Source organism: Cnephaeus nilssonii (assembly GCF_951640355.1).
Source record: "Cnephaeus nilssonii genome assembly, chromosome: 7".
In the NCBI taxonomy this organism is placed as follows: Eukaryota; Metazoa; Chordata; class Mammalia; order Chiroptera; family Vespertilionidae; genus Cnephaeus; species Cnephaeus nilssonii.
This window is the reverse complement of record NC_137078.1, coordinates 56,171,177-56,189,975: the sequence shown is the minus strand read 5'-3', so window position 1 is coordinate 56,189,975 and position 18,799 is coordinate 56,171,177. Positions and strand designations below refer to the sequence as shown.

The 18,799-nt window shown below is 37.7% G+C and overlaps 1 protein-coding gene across 8 annotated transcripts in view; it reads left to right on the top strand.

Annotated features, from left to right (window-relative positions):
• The window catches only part of MIER1 (MIER1 transcriptional regulator), a gene marked incomplete at its 5' end in the record, with an annotated part of 61,462 nt that overhangs the window by 27,995 nt on the left and 14,668 nt on the right, over positions 1-18,799 (top strand). For all 8 annotated transcript variants that reach the window (XM_079777606.1, XM_079777607.1, XM_079777600.1 and 5 more), the window contains 6 exons: positions 492-624; positions 2,604-2,668; positions 5,553-5,625; positions 13,565-13,716; positions 14,709-14,790; positions 16,088-16,182. In XM_079777606.1, the coding sequence (XP_079633732.1) occupies positions 492-624; positions 2,604-2,668; positions 5,553-5,625; positions 13,565-13,716; positions 14,709-14,790; positions 16,088-16,182 (600 nt within the window). The remainder of the gene's footprint in view (positions 1-491; positions 625-2,603; positions 2,669-5,552; positions 5,626-13,564; positions 13,717-14,708; positions 14,791-16,087; positions 16,183-18,799) is intronic.

The window sequence follows — 18,799 nt, the reverse complement described above, 5'->3', positions numbered from 1 at the left end:
GCTGTGTTATTCTGATTTCTTTTCAATGCCTATTCTAAGTAAATTTGTACTAACTTTTAAAAAGCACTGTTTTTAAGTAATAAAGGCTAGTTGGCAGTTCTGTATTCATTTTTCTTAATTTGTTTTGAAACAATTTTAGATTTACAGAAGAGGTTCTAATGTTGTACAGAGACTTCCTATGTACTCTTCACCCAGAAATTTCCTTTATGTTAATATCTTATATAACCATGGAAGATTTATCAAAAATACGAAGTCAATACTGGAACCATACTACTTAATTAAAACTACAGGCAATTCAGATTTCATCAGTTTTTCCATTAATGTCCTTTTCCCTGGTCCAGGATTTGACCCAGCACACCATGCTACAGTTAGTGTATTTATTTTAATCTTCTAGTTATATTTGAAATACTGTGATCTTTAATCTCCAACAGGTTTTTATCGATGTTGTTAATGTTTTACATCTTAAAGCAATTTAATTTATGATCCCACAGGAAGAGAATATAAAGGATTCATCAGGTCAAGAGGATGAAACTCAGTCTTCCAATGATGATCCATCACAATCTGTTGCTTCTCAAGATGCACAGGAAATAATCCGCCCACGACGATGTAAATATTTTGATACAAGTAAGTGTTACTGGTTGCTATAGTTGGGGTGTAATTTTTACTTTCTAATATATGGCCTAAAATTCTAGTGTTTTTTTGTGTTTTTTTTCACTGCTCTGTTTGAATTTATTTACTCTTAAATATCATTTAACAATAATGGAGTTTTGTTCTAGGTTATTAGTTTTGCAATGCTGGGCCCTGTTCATGAATATACTACAGTAATTGTTGTGTCCCTTACTACTTGGTTTTAAGTGTGTTCCTTTTTTTTCCTTCCTGACCATTTCTTAAATTTAGTTTGTTTCATGGTCATCTTTTTTCAATTTCTCCTAGTCTTCCTCAGTTTTCATTTTCTGCTTTCTTTGCCTATTAGCCTATTTAAAATAGATTCCTAAGCATTGCTTTCTTTAATCAATGCCTCCCTAGTTCTGAAGAAGTGGTTGACTTTTGAGATAGGAATACATTATACTTAGGAATACATTATACTTAGAAAGAAGTCTCCTAATTTTCCTACAATTATGATCTAGTCAGAGATGACCAGTAATATCTATCTTGAATGTTTGCATACTTCATCTACTGCACAGTGTTTCATTCTAAACAGTAATCTTTACTCTAGAAGTCGGCTCTCTGATGAAAAGTCAACTATTAGTATTATTAGTTTAAATTTTTTATCTAAATTTCTATACTTTAAAAAGAAGAAAAACACTTAAACAATGCCTCATGAAATTTAGGAATGTAATAACTGATTAAACATGGCAACTGCTTTGTATGAATGATTTCTGTTACACATTTAGAAGTGAATGTAGTACTGCTAATAATAATTTTATTGAGTTTTGAACTAAGATATGGTCCAATTGAAAAATGTACCAATGCAAGAAGATATTAGTTACTGAAATAATTGTGTTAATTGTTTTGTTGTTAATCCTCACCTGAGAATATTTTTTTACATTGATTTTAGAAAGAGTGGAAGGGAGGGAGAGAGAAAGAGAGAGAAACATCTATGCGAGAGAGACACATTGATCAGTTGCCTCCCACATGTGCCCTGATTGGGGGCCAGGGATCAAACTTGCAACCCAGGTACATGCCCTTGACCAGAAATTGGACCTGAGACCCTTTTTGGTGCCAGGGACCAACACTCTAACCACTGAGAACACCAGCCAGGGCAGTAATTGTGTTAATTTTAAGTTTGGGGAAATGTAGTATTAACCTCTTAGTTAAACAGAGAGCAGATCTACTGACAGTGGGGTGCTAAGTGACTGCCTAAACTGTTTAATCTGGTATTTCAGTTGTGATGTTTGCATGGAAGCTATATATATATACTGCCTATCTTTCTCCATAGGAAGAATTAATTTCTATGTGGAATGTTATCCTATTGAACTTTGTGTGCCATTTTAGAGTTAAGAAGATGCTGAGAATCTGTTTTCAGATTTCCCACCCCTTTTTATAAATACATTCTTACTCCAAAATGTAAATAGGCAGCAGTTTGCCTGCTCTGAATAACAGTTGGGTAGAATAGAATGGAGGGCATCATACATACTCCCTTCATGTGCTTCCACCCAAAGTGATGCCATAAAGTTCTCAGTGTCTCAGGGAGCACTGTTTGGAAATCACTATCCCATCCAAATTCTCATTTTGTAAGGAAGAGATTGAGATCGTATAATTTATTCTGTCACCAGGCTGTTGATAGAAGCATTAAGTTTAGAAATAGGTTATTTTGATTCTAAATTTTGTTTTTGAAATTTCTGTAGAAAATCATTTCATGAGAATACAGTTGTCTTAAGATTAGGATTGACCTGAAAGGTGTATGGGCTTTTTTTGTTTTTTTTTGTTTTGTTTTTTTAACTGATGGGGTATTATTTGATTTGAAATATCTTGGCCTAACTCTGGAAATAACTTTGGGCATATTTAAATATTTTGATGGTAGATGTAAGAATAAAATACAAATATACGCTGTGGACAGGCTAAGCAATCATTTTATAGTAGTATTGTCTTACTTATTCTAGACAGCGAAATAGAAGAAGAATCTGAAGAAGATGAAGATTATATTCCATCAGAAGACTGGAAAAAGGTAGTTAGAGCCATATTTTCCAAAAACTTAGATAAATTAATATTTAAAAAGCCCAGTGTAATTACTTTTTAACTAACTAAATATATGTTGATAAAGTTGAGGTAAGCCCTATTCTGACATTTAAATGTTGGGTAGATGTTCAGATTTCCCCTAATATATTCAGATGTTTATCTTATTATAAAATAAAATAATGACGTAGAAAGAATTGGCCTTTGAACTGGCACTCAAACCAAGATTAGAAATCCAAATTTCTGAACTGGTGCTGAATTAGACTTTTGTTGCACTATAGAAAGTATCACATTGATAAATATATATAAATCATGAGGCTTTTTAGTATTCAGTAAATTCTGTTTAAAAATTTGATTATAAATTTCTCTATCCTATATCAATGTTGATATTTACAACTCCAAATATAATGTGTAAAAAGATGGATTTGGGCTTCTCTAAAACTGCATAATTAAGTAAGTTGATTTCTAAATGAGTCTAAAGAGAATATATTGACATAGTTTTAAATTATAGAATTGTATAACATTGTTTAATCATACAATTAAATTGAATTAATTATAAGCTATTGCAAAGCTGTTGACTTATGAAAGTATCAAAATGTCATGTGAAATTGTTTAGAGCAAATCATTTATATTAAAAAAATGATCACCTGATCTTTCTCTTAAAAACTCCATTGAGGTTTTTTTGTTGTTTTTCCTACATTTGATTTTAAATTTAGTGCATAAATTTCTTTGAATGCAGAATAGACCAGAACATCAAATTGAGTGGGATTTCTGCACTTCAGTCATGATTGATTATTTATTTAGTTAATACTTTTGAGCTTTCCCTATGTTTTTGTGTGTTTTTGTTTTTTGTGTGTGTTTGTTTTTTGGTTTAAAGTTGTCTGGTCTGGGATGCCTGGGGGAAATTTAAAAATGAGCTGACCCCCTTGCTGATTAAAAATAAGGAAACATTATATTTAGAGTTTCTATTAGGAAGAATTAAGTATTCAGATGAACTTGGACTGGGCTACCCAGGATTTGGGGCTTCAGCCAAAATTGATCTGTTACTGATTTCCAAAAAGATGTTTAGAAGGGAGAGACATCTGTTTGGGTTAGAGTGGTAAGAAGGTTAGCCCAGTACAGTATGTGTTAATTAATTTGAGTGAATGATGAATGACTGATGGGTCTGAAGACATAACAAGGTTCACAGAAGTTACTATTTGTGTGTCCTATTTGGGGAAATGGTTTTTAATCCAGTTTTTTTTCTGATTTTTATACCATGTAGATTAATGATAAACTGTAGAAATCTTGAGTCATCTTAAACTATTGTTTTTCACCATACATTTAAGTTTATATAGCTTCTCTCCAAAATAAATTAACTGTTTTTGTATCTGTGTTCAATATAGTATTTAATTGGATGTTGTTATTATTTTTAATGAAGGGACAAAAAGCTGAGAGGAGAGAGAACAGGGGAAAGTGAACTCTTCTTTGCTGGAGGGTATTAGTCACTTCCTCAGGAATAGTGTGTAATAATCAGGCCATGGTAAATCCAAACTGTTTTTAGTATGATTTTTTTTTTTCAATAAAAAAATGTCTAGATTCAGGATCTTCTCAGGCTTGTAAGATAAAAGGGAGTTTTTATAGAAATAGGTAGAGGAAACAGCTTTGAAATCAAATCTCTTCAAGTTACAGCCCCATAACTTAATAGTGTGTACTTGAGGAAATAAAATTTTTTGAGTTTCATCTCTTCCCATAAAATATGGAAATAACAATTTCTAACATCAGTGAGATAACAGTAACTGGAGAGAAGTTTTCAAATCCTAAGAATTCTTTAAACTTGCTAGACCAAGATTTTGAACTTTTCCTCCCTAAGTCTTCATTTTAAAAATGCAGTAAATTTATTCTTAACATTTAGCCACCAGACAAAAGAGAGTCTATAATTTTGGACCCTGTGTGTTGTAAAATCTTATCTGTGCTGATCTCCAATGTCTTTCTGAACAGTTTCCCCTAGTTTGTGATTTGATGCTATAAAGTCGATTACCAGAATTCCTAAAGTAAGTTTTAATTATGTTTTAGGAGGTCACTTTTTCATTTTGTATTGTTTTAATGAAAGTCAGGCACTAACCTCCTTATCCATTTGGTTTGGAGTTTCATCCGTTTGGCCTCTACTGAGCTTTATACAAACCCTTTTTGTTACTTTCTTTATCTTAAAGTTCTGGTTCTCAGACGTAAGGTGTGTCAGAATCACCTGGATACCTTGTTAAAACACTAATTGCTGAGTCCCATTTCCAGAGTTTCTGGTTCAGTAGGTCTGGAATAGGACCTGAGCATTTATATATCAGTTTCCCAGGGACCATAGTTTACAGTGTAGATACTCTGAAAATATCTGAATTTGACTTCCAGTTTTTTAGTGTTTGTTATCTTACTAATTGAATAGTAAGAATTCATTTTTTTCTCCATGTTTTGAAGTAGTTTGTATATATTGTCTGTATTGCATTTCACCCCATTATTATTACTAATATTTTCATCCAATCATATCCAAGCTCCTATCTATTATTAACTCATTCATCCTCACAATACTTCTCTGAGGTAGTTAATTGTTGCATCTGTATTATAGGACACAGAAACCAGGAACAGTTTGCCCAAGAAGATGGTAATGATAGAAAATGGATATAAAGTCTGTTACTAAGATCTTATTAATGTATTTTAAAAAAATTTTTTATTGATTTGAGAGATATCGATTTGTTATTCCATTTATTGGTGCATTCATTGGTTGATTCCTGTATGCGCCCTGACCAGGATCGAACCCGCAACCCTGGCGCATTGGGACGATGCTCCAAACAACTGACATACCCAGCCAGAGCCCTTACTAATGTTTTATGTTATTTTTAAAATAGGAGATTATGGTGGGCTCCATGTTTCAAGCAGAGATTCCAGTTGGCGTTTGTAGATACAAAGAAAATGAAAAAGGTGGGTTATTAGTAAAGTTAATAGCTGGATTCATGCTTTTGAAGTGATGAACTGTTGTTTTATAATGGGATAAGAACATGATAGTTTATGTTACCCCATTGAAATATGAAAGAGGGCCTGCATTATTTCTATAAGAAAAAATATGTTTTTTGTTTTTCTAGTTCACACAAATCTAGTGGAAAAGGTGAATTCTTATTTTGGTGTTAAGTGACTTAGAACATCCCAACTTTTATTTCTTTTTTTCTTGTTCATATATTAAATACTCTGAATATACCCTTTCATAGCCTATATAATTTAGATTTTAAAAGTTATGTCAGTGGAAGCTGTTGGACAGGTCTAAATAAAACTTTTGAGTAAATACTATAAAAAGTTTACTTGCTTCTGAAACTTTTAATGATTACTTATTAAAATTTATTACTTTGATATTTGTGTACTTAAAATAATTTGGAAAAACAACTTTTACATTTAAATTTTACATGATTTTTTTCATCATTTTATCTTAAAGTCGTAAGGTAAGTCATAAATACTTAAGTTTCTAATAACAAAAAATACTTGAGGATTTTTTTTTAAGTCTGTTTTAGATTACTCACTTTAGGTGAGTTCTATAAAGAATGTTGTGGGTGTATATGTGTTTTCGATGAGTTCATGTGCAATGTGACATCACTCGATGCTAGAAATCTTTCTTCATTTCTTTTATTTCAGTTTTCTCCATATTTCAAGCTTACATATGCAGGTCCTTTTGGAGTTGTAGAAGTCTTTTGTTGTTTATTTTCTTTTTAGCATCCCCTCCAGAAATGTACTTATATTCTGAGGGCGCACGGGCTTTCAGGGCAAGCAGCAGATCAGAGGTAATTAAGGGAACACCCCAGGCTGGTAAATTCTAGTGACAGTAAAAATGTTTTAGCACACCAGTAACTGCTTTCACTCACTTTCCAGTTAATTCCGTATCACATAGGAACTTTAGAGTTTCGGTATGGAGTGACCTCGTTATATGTTGAAGTTCTGCGCATATGTTTTCTGAACACATTGTAATTGTATGCAAAAGTAAATGATCCGTTAGCTTTTTTATTGAACTTTTCTAATTGAATTTGCAGTGCTATGCTTTACCTATCCTATCCTATATCAGAAAAGGCTAATATGCTAAGTGTCCAACTGTTTGTTCGACCAGTTGCTATGACGCGCACTGACCACCAGGGGCAGACGCTTCAACTGGTAGATTAGCTTGCTACTGGGGTCTGGCCGGTGAGGACTGGGCTAGAAGGGCCGGACATGCCCTGGAGCCCTCCCACAGTTCCTCCCTGGCCCCAATCATGCACTTGTGGGGTCCCTCTGCCTGACCTGCGCCCTCTTACAATCTGGGACCCCTCGGGGGATGTCAGAGAGCCGATTTCAGCGCAGTCCCCACAGGCCAGGCCGAGGACCCCACTGGCTCACAAATCCATGCACCGCGCCTCTAGTGTTATATAATGTTTAGTATGTGTTCACCATTGAGTTCTTTCTCTCCAAATAAAGAATTGTAAGTTAGACATTTATTCCATTTTATTAAATTTCTTTATTAAAGAAACTATTACAAATTAATTTAAATTTGACTATGAAAGATGCAGTGCTTATCTGTGTGAAGGAAAACTGTCTCAGTTTTATATCTGGCAAATTAATATTATAGCTAAAGGTAGTTTAATTATCTATTAATGTGTTCTTTTTTATTATAATACTAGAAGCCCGGTGCACGAAATTCGTGCACGGCGGGGGATTGTCCCTCAGCCCAGCCTGTACCCTCTCCAATCTGGGACTCCTGGAGGGATGTCCGACTGCCCGTTTAGGCCCGATCCTGGTGGGATCGGGCCTAAACGGGCAGTCGGACATCCCTCTCTCAATCCAGGACTGCTGGCTCCCAACTGCTTGCCTGCCTGCCTTCCTGATTGCCCCTAACCACTTCTGCCTGCCAGCCTGATCACCCCCTAACCACTCTGCTGCCAGCCTGGTTGATGCTTAACTGCTCCCCTGCCAGCCTGTTTGCCCCCAACTTCCCTCCTCTGCCAGCCTGGTCACCCCTAACTGCCCTCTCCTGCAGGGTTGATCACCTCCAACTGCCCTCCCTTGCAAGCCTGGTCCCTCTCAACTGCCCTCCCTTGCAGGCCTGGTCCCTCACAACTGCCCTCCCTTGCAGGCCGGGTGCCTCCCAACTGCCCTCCCCTGCTGCCCATCTTGTGGTGGCCATCTTGTGTCCACATGGGGGCAGGATCTTTGACCACATGGGGGCAGCTATATTGTGTGTTGCAGTGATGATCAATCTGCATATTACTCTTTTATTAGATAGGATAGAGGCCTGGTGCACAGGTGGGGGCCAGCTGGTTTGCCCTGAAGGGTGTCACAGATAAGGGTGGGGGTTCCCTTGGGGTGTGGGGCGGCCTGAGCGAGGGGCCTGTGGTGGTTTGCAGGCTGGCCACGCCCCCTGGCGACCCAAGCGGAGGCCCTGGTATCTGGAATTTATTTTCCTTCTACAATTGAAACTTTGTAGCCTGGAGCAGAGCCAAGCCTGGGGCTCCGGCAGCCATTTCTGTGGCAGTTAATTCACCTTCTACAATTGAAACTTTGTAGCCTTAAGCGGGTGAGCCCGGCCAGGGTGTGCTTTAAAGCTTTGCTTCCCCTGTTGCCGCCGGCAACCCTGGCCTGCTCTCTCAAGCTCCATTCTGCCGCCATTTGTTTGAATTTGTTTACCTTCTACTATTGAAACTTTGTAGCTTGAATGGAGGCTTAGGCCTGCAACGGCTATGGAAAGCTTGGCTTCCTCTGTTACCTGGGAAACCTTGCTCTCTGTGGCTGTAGCCATCTTGGATTGGGGTTAATTTGCATACTCGCCCTGATTGGCTGGTGGGCGTGGTTTGGCTGGTGGGCGTGGCTTATGTAGCGGAGTGATGGTTAATATGCATATTACCATTTTATTAGAGGGGACTAGAGGCCCCAGTGCACAAATCATGCACCAGTTGAGTCCCTCGGCCTGGCCTGCAGGATCGGGCTGAAAGCGGCTCTCCAAATCCCCCAAGGGGTCCGGATTGTGAGAGGACATAGGCCAGGCCAAGGGACCCCACCAGTGCACAGTCAGAGCCGGGGAGAGACGCAGGAGAGCTCCAGGCATGTCCGGCCCATCTTGCTCAGTCCCGATTGGCTGGACCCCAGCAGCAAGCTAGCCTACCTAGGTCAGAGCATCTTCCCTCTGGTGGTCAGTGCATGTCATAGCGAGCAGTTGAGTGGTCTTAGCATATTATGCTTTGATTGGTTGAACGGACGACCAGACACTTAGCATATTAGGCTTTTTATATAGGAAGATTATTAGTTACAGTCTCCTTCAAAGATATTCCTTTGAACAGGTATCTATTTTGGTTACAAAATTTCAACTACACATTAGCATTTTCTTAAATTCATGTAAATTACCATTTATTCTCACCACAATCTTCCTATATAATAAAAGGCTAATATGCAAATTGTCCCTTCAACCGGGGGTTCAACCAGGAGTTCAACCAGGGGGTGGGGCCGGCTGGACCCCACCCATGCATGAATTTGTGTACCAGGCCTCTAGTATATAATAAAACCCTAATATGCAAATTGACTGAACGATGGAACGACCTGTCACTATGGCCCACACTGACCACCAGGGGGCAGATGCTCAACACAGGAGTTGCGACTCTGGCTTGCACATTTTGTGGTCAGCCCTGATTCTGACACTTATAACTGTGTGACAAAGCCACTTCTCTCTGCTTCAGTTTTTCTACCCACAAGATGGGGAAAATGGTACTACTGCCTCAGAAGGATCATGTTATGTACTACTTTTTATAATCAGGGCAAATAAATGTAGCTGCCCATACAACAGCAAGATGCCTTTCACCTGTATGAAAAGTATGGTCACTGGTGCATGCAGGGTCCAGGATTGTGAGAGGGATGTCCCAGATTTCGAGAGGGCGCAGGCCAGGCTGAGGGATTCCCTTCCACCCCCTATCCTCAACCCTGCCCCCTCCATGCACAAATTTCATGCACCGGGCCTCTAGTATATTATAATAATTTATTCATCTTTGTATCCTTAATATGGATACAAAGGCACTTAGGTAAACATTTGGTGGCTGGTTATTAGGTACGTGCAGTATGGTATTAGCACAAATGATATGGAGTCAGTAAACTTGGATCAGTATCTAGGCATTTGACTTTGGACATGCTACTTAATTTTTTCTCCTCATCTATAAAATAGCAATAATAGATCATTTATTTACAGAGACTCCCATGAGGATTTATATGTGACATTTTTATGTTAGCACTTAGCAGGATAGTGTCTGGCACATATTAAGTGCTCAGTGAGTAGCATTAATATTCAATAGATGATTAGTCTTATCCATTATGTTGTTTTATTCAGATTTTCAGAAAGCATCACTTTATATTCTTGTTTGAAAGTGATAAAAACCCAGTTCAGTTTAGCTTCAGCTAAAAAAGTTTACTTGATGACTTTATTGGAAAGTTTTTTTCTTCAAATATAACTAAATTGGGGAGTTCTTACCATTTCAGGTGTCCCTTCCCTCTTCCTCTTTTCTTTATTTTCAAACAAGCTAAGATGGCTACTGGGAGCACCTGGCTTATACTTTACACTGTCCTTGTAGCTAGAAGACCAGCAAAAATGAGAATTTCCCCATACCCTTTTGCTCCAGCAAAAGTCTAGAGAGCCTCTGTTGACTCAGCTTGAGTCATATACCCAGCCAGAAGTAATTACTGTGGCCAGAGAGATGAGTGAGTTATTTAGCTTGCCCTAACTCCTTTATCTGTTCTTGGAGCTCCCAGGGGTGGTATCAGCCCCATTCAGAGCATATAGAAAGAAGATGAAAGACATGCTTTTCAAAGTTATGTGTTTTATTGTCACTCTCATGTACTAAACTGAGTAGACACTGCAACTTTGTGATAAGACTAGGTAATTTGAATGCTGGTACTGGTAAACATCCTACAATGCACAGGATCGAACCTCCCCTTACTCCCACCACTAAGAATTTTCAGGCCAATGTCAGCAGTGCCAAGGTTTAGAACCCTGGACTAATTTAATTGGGAATTTAGATGGGCTACTTAGGAAAAGGGCAGGTCATGTTTCAGACTATTCCCATTCAAATTTTCATGTTTGCATGACATAAGTTTTAGAGTAAGTAAATGATTGTTAGGAATTATGAAGCAGTGAATAGCAAAGGACCAGGCAAATTGTTTCTAATGAGCATTCGACAAATTGTTTCTTACGTTACTGAAAACTGAACACATGCACTACTCTTAGTTGATAACAGACATTTTATTGAAGAAACCTATCCAAAAGTAGAGTGTTCCTGTGAAACCTTTTGTATACCAAAATGGCACAAAGCCAAGAAGCAATTACAGTAGTGTGCTCCCCTTATTCGAGAGCAATACACTCCAAGACTACCCCACAGAAAAACCAGTTTTACCAAACCCTATATATACTTTGTTTTTCCTTATATGTATACTGTATACCTCTGATAAAGTTTAAATTTAAATTAGGTACAGTAGGAGATTAACAGCAATAATAATAAAATAGGGCAATAGCTACTGTAATAAAAATTATGAATATGGTCTCAAAATATCTTACTGTATTGTACTTCTTGTGATGATGTGAGTAGGATACAGTGCCTAAGTGATGAAGTAGATAAATTACGCAAAGCTCTTCAAACCATGGTTGATAGTGGATAACTTAAAACCACGGGAGCAAAAATGCTTATAAGGGGAAATTAATTTATATGGAAAAATTTTTGAGCGTTCCCATACCCCAAAAATAACCTACCAAATAACACATAAAACCTAAGATAATATTAACATATAGTAAAATCAGGAATGATATAGGCTCTCTGTTACCTTAAGGACACATCTTGCCAAATGGATGCACAAAATAGAGGTAAATCACAGATATAGACAGTAATAAACCATGGCAGCTTGGTGCTTAAATGATGGGTATAGTACCCAAGGCAGAAATTTGGTGGCGCCACTCAGTCGCACTACAAAAGGCTCTATAAAGGCTCCCTACAAAACAAAGCTGAATGCCATTTCCACTTTTTTTGCCTTTTTTCATAGAAGTGAAAATTGTCTCCAGATATTTTTTGATTACCAAAAAGTTACTAATGTAGATCTTTCATAAAAGTGAAGTTATGTAACTGAAAAAGCTCAGCTAGATGACTTAAAATTCATGTCATTGATCATAGTATGATCTTTCAAGATTGTATCCTTGGCTTCCTGGGACTTCCAGAATGATTCCAGAAGTATCTCCCAGTTTGTGCTGGTTTCATAGGCTTTATGTGGGGGTATCTAACTGGGACAACACTGGGACTCAGGGACCACCCCCCCGCCTTCCTCTTCCTGAGTCAGGTTTCCTTGTAAGGCCTTGTCCACCCCATACCCGTCACTCCAAGAATATAACTAGTCTATAACCTTCACCGAACATGGACTGAGCAGGGAACAGAAATCAATGGCAGTATATTCAAATTCACGATGTCATGGGAGTTTTATTGTATTTACAACTTAGAGTTTCACTAGGATTCTACAGCAGTTTTAAAAAGGCCTGAGATTTGCAAAGGAAAAGTCTCTAGAGACTATCCTTTGAGCTGTATTTTAAATAATATAAATGTTGGGGAACAGAAAGATGGGATATTTAAACTGTGGTGGGTGGAGCAGGTAATGTTCATGAAAACACTTGGCATATTGCCTGGTACATAGAAGACGTTTAGCTCTTAATTTCTTTTTCATAGCAAAAGGAACTTTGACACTGTCAGTTATCCTTTATCTCTTAGAGTAAAAATCTTTCTCCACCTGGTACCTTTCATTGGCATTTAAATGATAATGTCTCATCTCTCTCTAAAAAAACAAACAAAACCAAAGACTTCCTTCCACTATACCTCCTCTTTAGCTACTGCCCTATTCTTCCTCGCAACCAAACTTTACAAGAGTTTTCCACTTTATTTATTCACCATTCATTTATTCCTTAGTTCTCTCAAGAATGACTTCAGCTTCTATCTCTGCACAGAATGTTCTTGAAACATCTCCCTCCCTCCTTGTTAATAAATCCAGCATACCTTTTTTCAGTGTTCAGTCGGGTCTCTTAGCATTTAACCAGTTAATCACTCCTTGAAACATTTTCTTCCCCTAGTGGCTGTGCTACCACGGTTTTGATATTTTATCTTGTGACTATACCTTCTTAATTTTGTCTGTATTTTCATCTTCCTGTCTTTTAGAATTCCACAAGTCTCAGGTTCTCCTTTCCTTTCACTTTTAAAATTTTGATGAGATTCAGGCTTTATTCTTACTATAATGGAAATTTTAATGATGGAACCTAAATGCTTTTTTAAAAATGACTTATTTTTATGAAAGTTATTTATATTCATATATTTTCAAGCATCATAGAAAAATAATTGCCCCAAATCCTACCACCAAGAAATAAGCAGTGTTAGCATTTGGGTGAGCAATTTTTTAGATTCTCCTTTTCAAAACTATTGAACATCCATTAAATCTTAAAATGTGCCAGAATTGTTTTAAATTATTTTAAATCTTTATAACCCTATGTGGTAAGGTTGCGAAGCCCATTTCACAGGTGAGGCAGAGAGAAGGGAAATAATTTGCCTATGGTCATAATAGGTAGTAAGTGGTGGTGGTGCTATCCAAACCAAGAGAGCTTGGAATTTGATAAACTTAAGTAAGACAGAATTTGAAAGAAGATAAAGTGATACTTCTCTGGTTAGATGGCTTACTCACCTAGGTTATGAATATAGTCCAAGATTGAAGTTAGGAAGTGGTAGGACCACAATTTACCTTGCAGTTTTTATCATTTTGGCTCTAAGTAAGAGTTACTTGTTTAATGATACGTTAAACAAACTTTCAAATTTTGACAATTAAAAAATATTATGTTTTATTAATTTAGTATATGAAAATGATGATCAACTCCTGTGGGATCCTGAGTACTTACCGGAAGATAGAGTGATTATATTTCTTAAGGATGCATCTAGAAGAACAGGTGATGAGAAAGGTGTAGAAGCGATTCCTGAAGGATCTCACATAAAAGACAATGAACAGGTACATGAATAAGAAATGTTATAATTTCCTCCAAATCAATTAATCATATGTACATTTTAAATATGCTGTCACATTCAGTGTTGTTATTCTTTCACCAAAATTCCTGTAATGTTTTGAATGGAATCTGAGGTTATGATCAGCATAAGATACCTAGTGTTAACACATATCATGGGAATGATTTCAGCTCAAACAAAAATCTTGATATTTCAGTTTGCCTGTATATGTTTTTTATTAGGCTTTAAAAAAACATATTTTTAATTGATTTCAAAGAGAGCAAAGGAGAGGGAGATAGTAATATTAATGAAAGAAAAGTTCCTTTGGATCTCATCAAGTTGGGAATACTGTGCACATCTAGTATAATGTTATTACATACCAGTGGTTACTGCAAACCATGAAAGTATTATTTATTTTTACCTTTTAAAAAATATATATTTTTACTGACTTTAGAGAGAGAGGGCGAGGGAGAGAGAGACAGAAATATCATCAATGATGAGAGAGAATCATTGATCAGTTGCCTCCTGCATGCCCCCCTTCGGGGATTGAGCCCCAACCCAGGCATGTGCCCTGATCGGGAATTGAACCATGACCTCCTGGTTAATAGGTCAACACTCAACCACTAAACCACACCCAGCCAGGCTTTTTTTTTTTTTTTTTTAACCTTTTTTAATTAGTGTTTTTCTTTTCTGATTTGTTTAAATTAGAATAGGAACCCTAAAGGGCCAAAAAAGAAGGAATCTGTGATCTTTATAAATAAATTTTTTATTTCTAAATTCCTGTGATACTGTGGAAGCCAACTTAGGTTATTTGTTTATCCTATTTTTGAAATATTTAGAGGTAGTTAATTATCAGGATTGGGGTTAAGTTTGTTTCTCCGTAGTACTCCATTCACTGGAATTATTTGTCCTCCAGAAAGGATGAAAACACTGGATTTTGGAAAAGCCTTTACTTCCTTAAGAAATTGTAGCTTACATTGAAACCCTTTATTTTTCTAGGCATTATATGAATTGGTTAAATGCAATTTTGACACAGAAGAAGCATTGAGAAGATTAAGATTTAATGTAAAAGCAGCTAGAGGTAAGCATAAATACTAAGTTTGTTTTTATGATGTAGCAGAAATTTAAAACTTAAGCTCTTAGGTCTACCTAGCTATATTCTTTTAATAATACTGATCTTTCTGAATTTAGTAAAGATCTGTTGAATAACTTGTTAAATAACTTGTATATAGCAGTAAGAGTTTTACAGGGGCAGGCAAAGTAGATTTACAGTTCCTATAGAAAAAGACATGCAGGTTATGATTATGTTATAACAATACAGGAATAATCTTTTGCGTACTCACAACCGTAAGCCTACTTTTTTTTTCTTTAATCTTCATTGTTGAGAATATTACATAGGTCCTCCTTTTTCCCCCATTAACCTCTTCCACCCTGCTCCCATCCTCCCCCCACCCCCCTGTAAGCCTACTTTTTTGCCACCCTGTACAAGGCATTATGGGAAATGGTTTTAAGGTTGTCTCTTCTTTAGAGAAAATAAAACCATTTAAGTAAAACTACTTACTGCTTTTGAATTTCAGCACATTTTTATAAACATTTTCTTATTTGATCTTGGTAACAGCCCTAAGTTCTAAGTTACGTGACACATGTTACCTTCACTTCAAAATTGATAAGACTGAAGTCTCTGAACGGAAGTAATTTAGATGAGGCAATCATTATTCATAAATAGTCATAAGTAAAGTCTGGGTTTGGGTTTTTTTGTGTGTGTGTTTCTCTCTCAACTCTTTATATATTATTATATAACAAGTGAAAGATTCGTTCAACATAAATTGGAAGGTCTAAGTACTAAGAACATAACTATAAACAAAGTCTTTGCCCTCATGGTGCTTAGAGATAGTAGGGAAACTGGAAAATAGTTATACATTCTTAAAGGAGAACTAAAGGGTGCATTTCAAACTTATTGCAGTGGAACTTAATGTAGTTGAGGGAAAGGGTGTGGCTGTTAGGGAAAGCTTCTAGAACAAAGTGATATTTTTGTTGGGATGTAGGAGGCAGGAAATAATTCCAGGCAAAAGGAACAGTGCGCACAGAGTCTAAAGAAAGAACATAAATTTAAAGAATTGAAAGGTGGCTAATATAGTTGGGTCATAAGTAATAAAGGAGAAAGTAGCTCAAGATGAGGTTGGAGACATAGGGTATCATCCAAAATTTTATTAGTAAGGCGTTTTTGTCACTTGGTCATTTGCAGCCATAAGTAATAGAGCTTAGGGGTAAAATACTTCCTCAATTGTGACCAGAAAGTTATATTTTAATTTGCAGTTTTGTTATATACAACATTTGGGGAACATTCCTTAATAGTTGTTTTCCTCCCATTTTGTCAGAGGAATTGTCTGTTTGGACAGAAGAAGAGTGTAGAAATTTTGAACAAGGGCTGAAGGCCTATGGAAAGGATTTTCATTTGATTCAGGCTAATAAAGTAAGTGACATGTTCTCTATTTTATAAAAAGAAATTAGTTAATAATCCAATTTATCTTATGTCTTTATTATTTTCTAATGTTAAAAGTTATACAATGAGTCCTAACCGGTTTGGCTCAGTGGATAGAGCGTCGGCCTGTGGACTGAAAGGTCCCAGGTTCGATTCCGGTCAAGGGCATGTACCTTGGTTGCAGCAACATCCCCAGTAAGAGGTGTGCAGAAGGCAGCTGATCGGTGTTTCTCTATCATCGATGTTTCTAACTCTCAATCCCTCTCCCTTCCTCTCTATAAAAAATCAATAACATATTTTTTTTTAAAGTTATACAATGAAATTTTAATATATCGGTATTTAGAGAATTATTATAATAAACATGCCTAGACTTCCTGGCAGATATTTGCCAAGGGACTTTTCAATGCATGATGTTAGAAGCCTTTATATTGCACTCATTTGCAAATATGTTCACCAACTTCTGGGTGGGATGTTTGTGTACTGTAATTATTTAAAGCTATTTTCCACAACCTGTGACAAATTTCTTTTAGGAGGGTCTTCAAATAATTTTGAAACTTTAAAGCATTTTTAACCTGACATTATTTACATTTTAAATATTTACACTTGCTTAAGTCCTGAGTGGTCAAAAATCAGATACTTTATTTAACACCGGAGGCCTGGTGCATGAAATTCGTGCATGGGGGCGGGGGGTGTCCCTCAGCCCAGCCTGCACCCTCTCCAATCTGGGATCCCTCTCACAATCCAGGACTGCTGGCTCCCAACTGCTCGCCTGCCTGCCTTCCTGATTGCCCCTAACCGCTTCTGCCTGCCAGCCTGATCACCCCCTAACCACTCCCAGGCCAGTCTGATTGATGTCTAACTGCTCCCCTGCCAGCCTGTTTGCCCCCAACTTCTCTCCTCTGCTGGACAGGTCACCCCTAACTGCCCTCCCCTGCAGGCTTGATCACCTCCAACTGCCCTCCCTTGTAGGCCTGGTCCCTCTCAACTGCCCTCTGTTGCAGACCTGGTGCCTCCCAACTGCCCTCCCCTGCTGGCCATCTTGTGGTGGCCATCTTGTGTCCACATGGGGGCAGGATCTTTGACCACATGGGGGCATCCATATTGTGTGTTGGAGTGATGGTCAATCTGCATATTACTCTTTTATTAGATAGAATAGAGGCCTGGTGCACGGGTGGGGGCCAGCTGATTTGCCCTGAAGGGTGTCCCGGATCAGGGTGAGGGTTCCCTTGGGGCGTGGGGCGGCCTGAGCGAGGGGCCTGTGGTGGTTTGCAGGCCAGCCATGCCCCCTGATGACCCAAGAGGAGGCCCTGGTATCTGGAATTTATTTACCTTCTACAATGGAAACTTTGTAGCCTGGAGCGGAGCCAAGCCTCCTGCTCGCTCTGTGGCCGGCAGCCATTTCTGTTGGGGTTTGTGTATCTTCTATAATTGGAACTTTTTAGCCTTAAGTGGAGGCCTGGGCCAGCCATTGTGTGCGGAAAACTTTGCTTCTTCCATTGCCGGGGGCAACCCTAGCCTCCTGCTCTTTCCAGCTCCGTGGCTGCCGCCATTTCTGTTTGGATTTGTTTACCTTCTATAATTGAAACTTTGTAGCTTGAGTGGAGGCTTAGGCCGGCAAGGGCAGGCGGAAAGCTTGGCTTCCTCCATTGCCTGGGAAACCCAAGCCTCCCTCCTGCTCTCTGTGGCTGTAGCCATCTTGGTTGGGTTTATTTGCATGCTCACTCTGATTGGCTGGTGGGCGTGGCTTGTGGGTGTAGCAGAGTGATGGTTAATTTGCATATTACTCGTTTATTAGGTAGGATGGTTTTAATTAGGATAAATATATTTTTATTGATTTCAGAGAGTAAGGGAGAGGGAGAGAAAAAAAAATCAATGATGAGAGAGAATCATTGATTGGCTGCCTCCTGCATGCCCCTCCACAGGATTGAGCCTGCAACCCAAGCATGCGCCCTGACCAGGAATTAAACCGTAACCTACTGGTTCATAGGTCGACAATTTTATTTAACATGATCATTCCATATTGGTAATATCAATCACACAGTGTCAGTGTATCCCCAAAAGAACTTCACTATTACTTGCAGATTTATTTTTAGGTTTAATTCTCTTGCAGCTGAAATCAGGTAAGATTCTTAATAGTAATTACACAATTATATAGACTGGGAAAATGTGGGGAATTGGAACAGGCAAAATTAAACACTGAGAGTTTAAATGTAGGAAATTAAGTAATTTCCGGGTTTAAAAATATTACACTTTTAGCAAATACAAGTGACAGAGAACTTGGCTTTACATGTTTCCTTAAAGATAGTAGCTAAGTCTTGTGTGGTGGCTTGCTAGGATGATGTTGAAGTATCTGGGAGTAAGTCTTAGGCTCTAAATAGTCTGTTACCACATTCTACTTATATTCCTCTGGATGTGATTGGATAGTGTCAGCTCGATTTGTTTTAACACACATTTAGCAGTATTTTATGTTTCATAGATAAAATATTGCTTACAAATCCTATGGGTTCATTTTTCTTAATTTTGCTCTTGATTATCTTGCATCTTGGTATATGACATCAGACATAACTAATAGAAAAAATTTGAGTCTTAGCATTGTTTTAGAAAATAT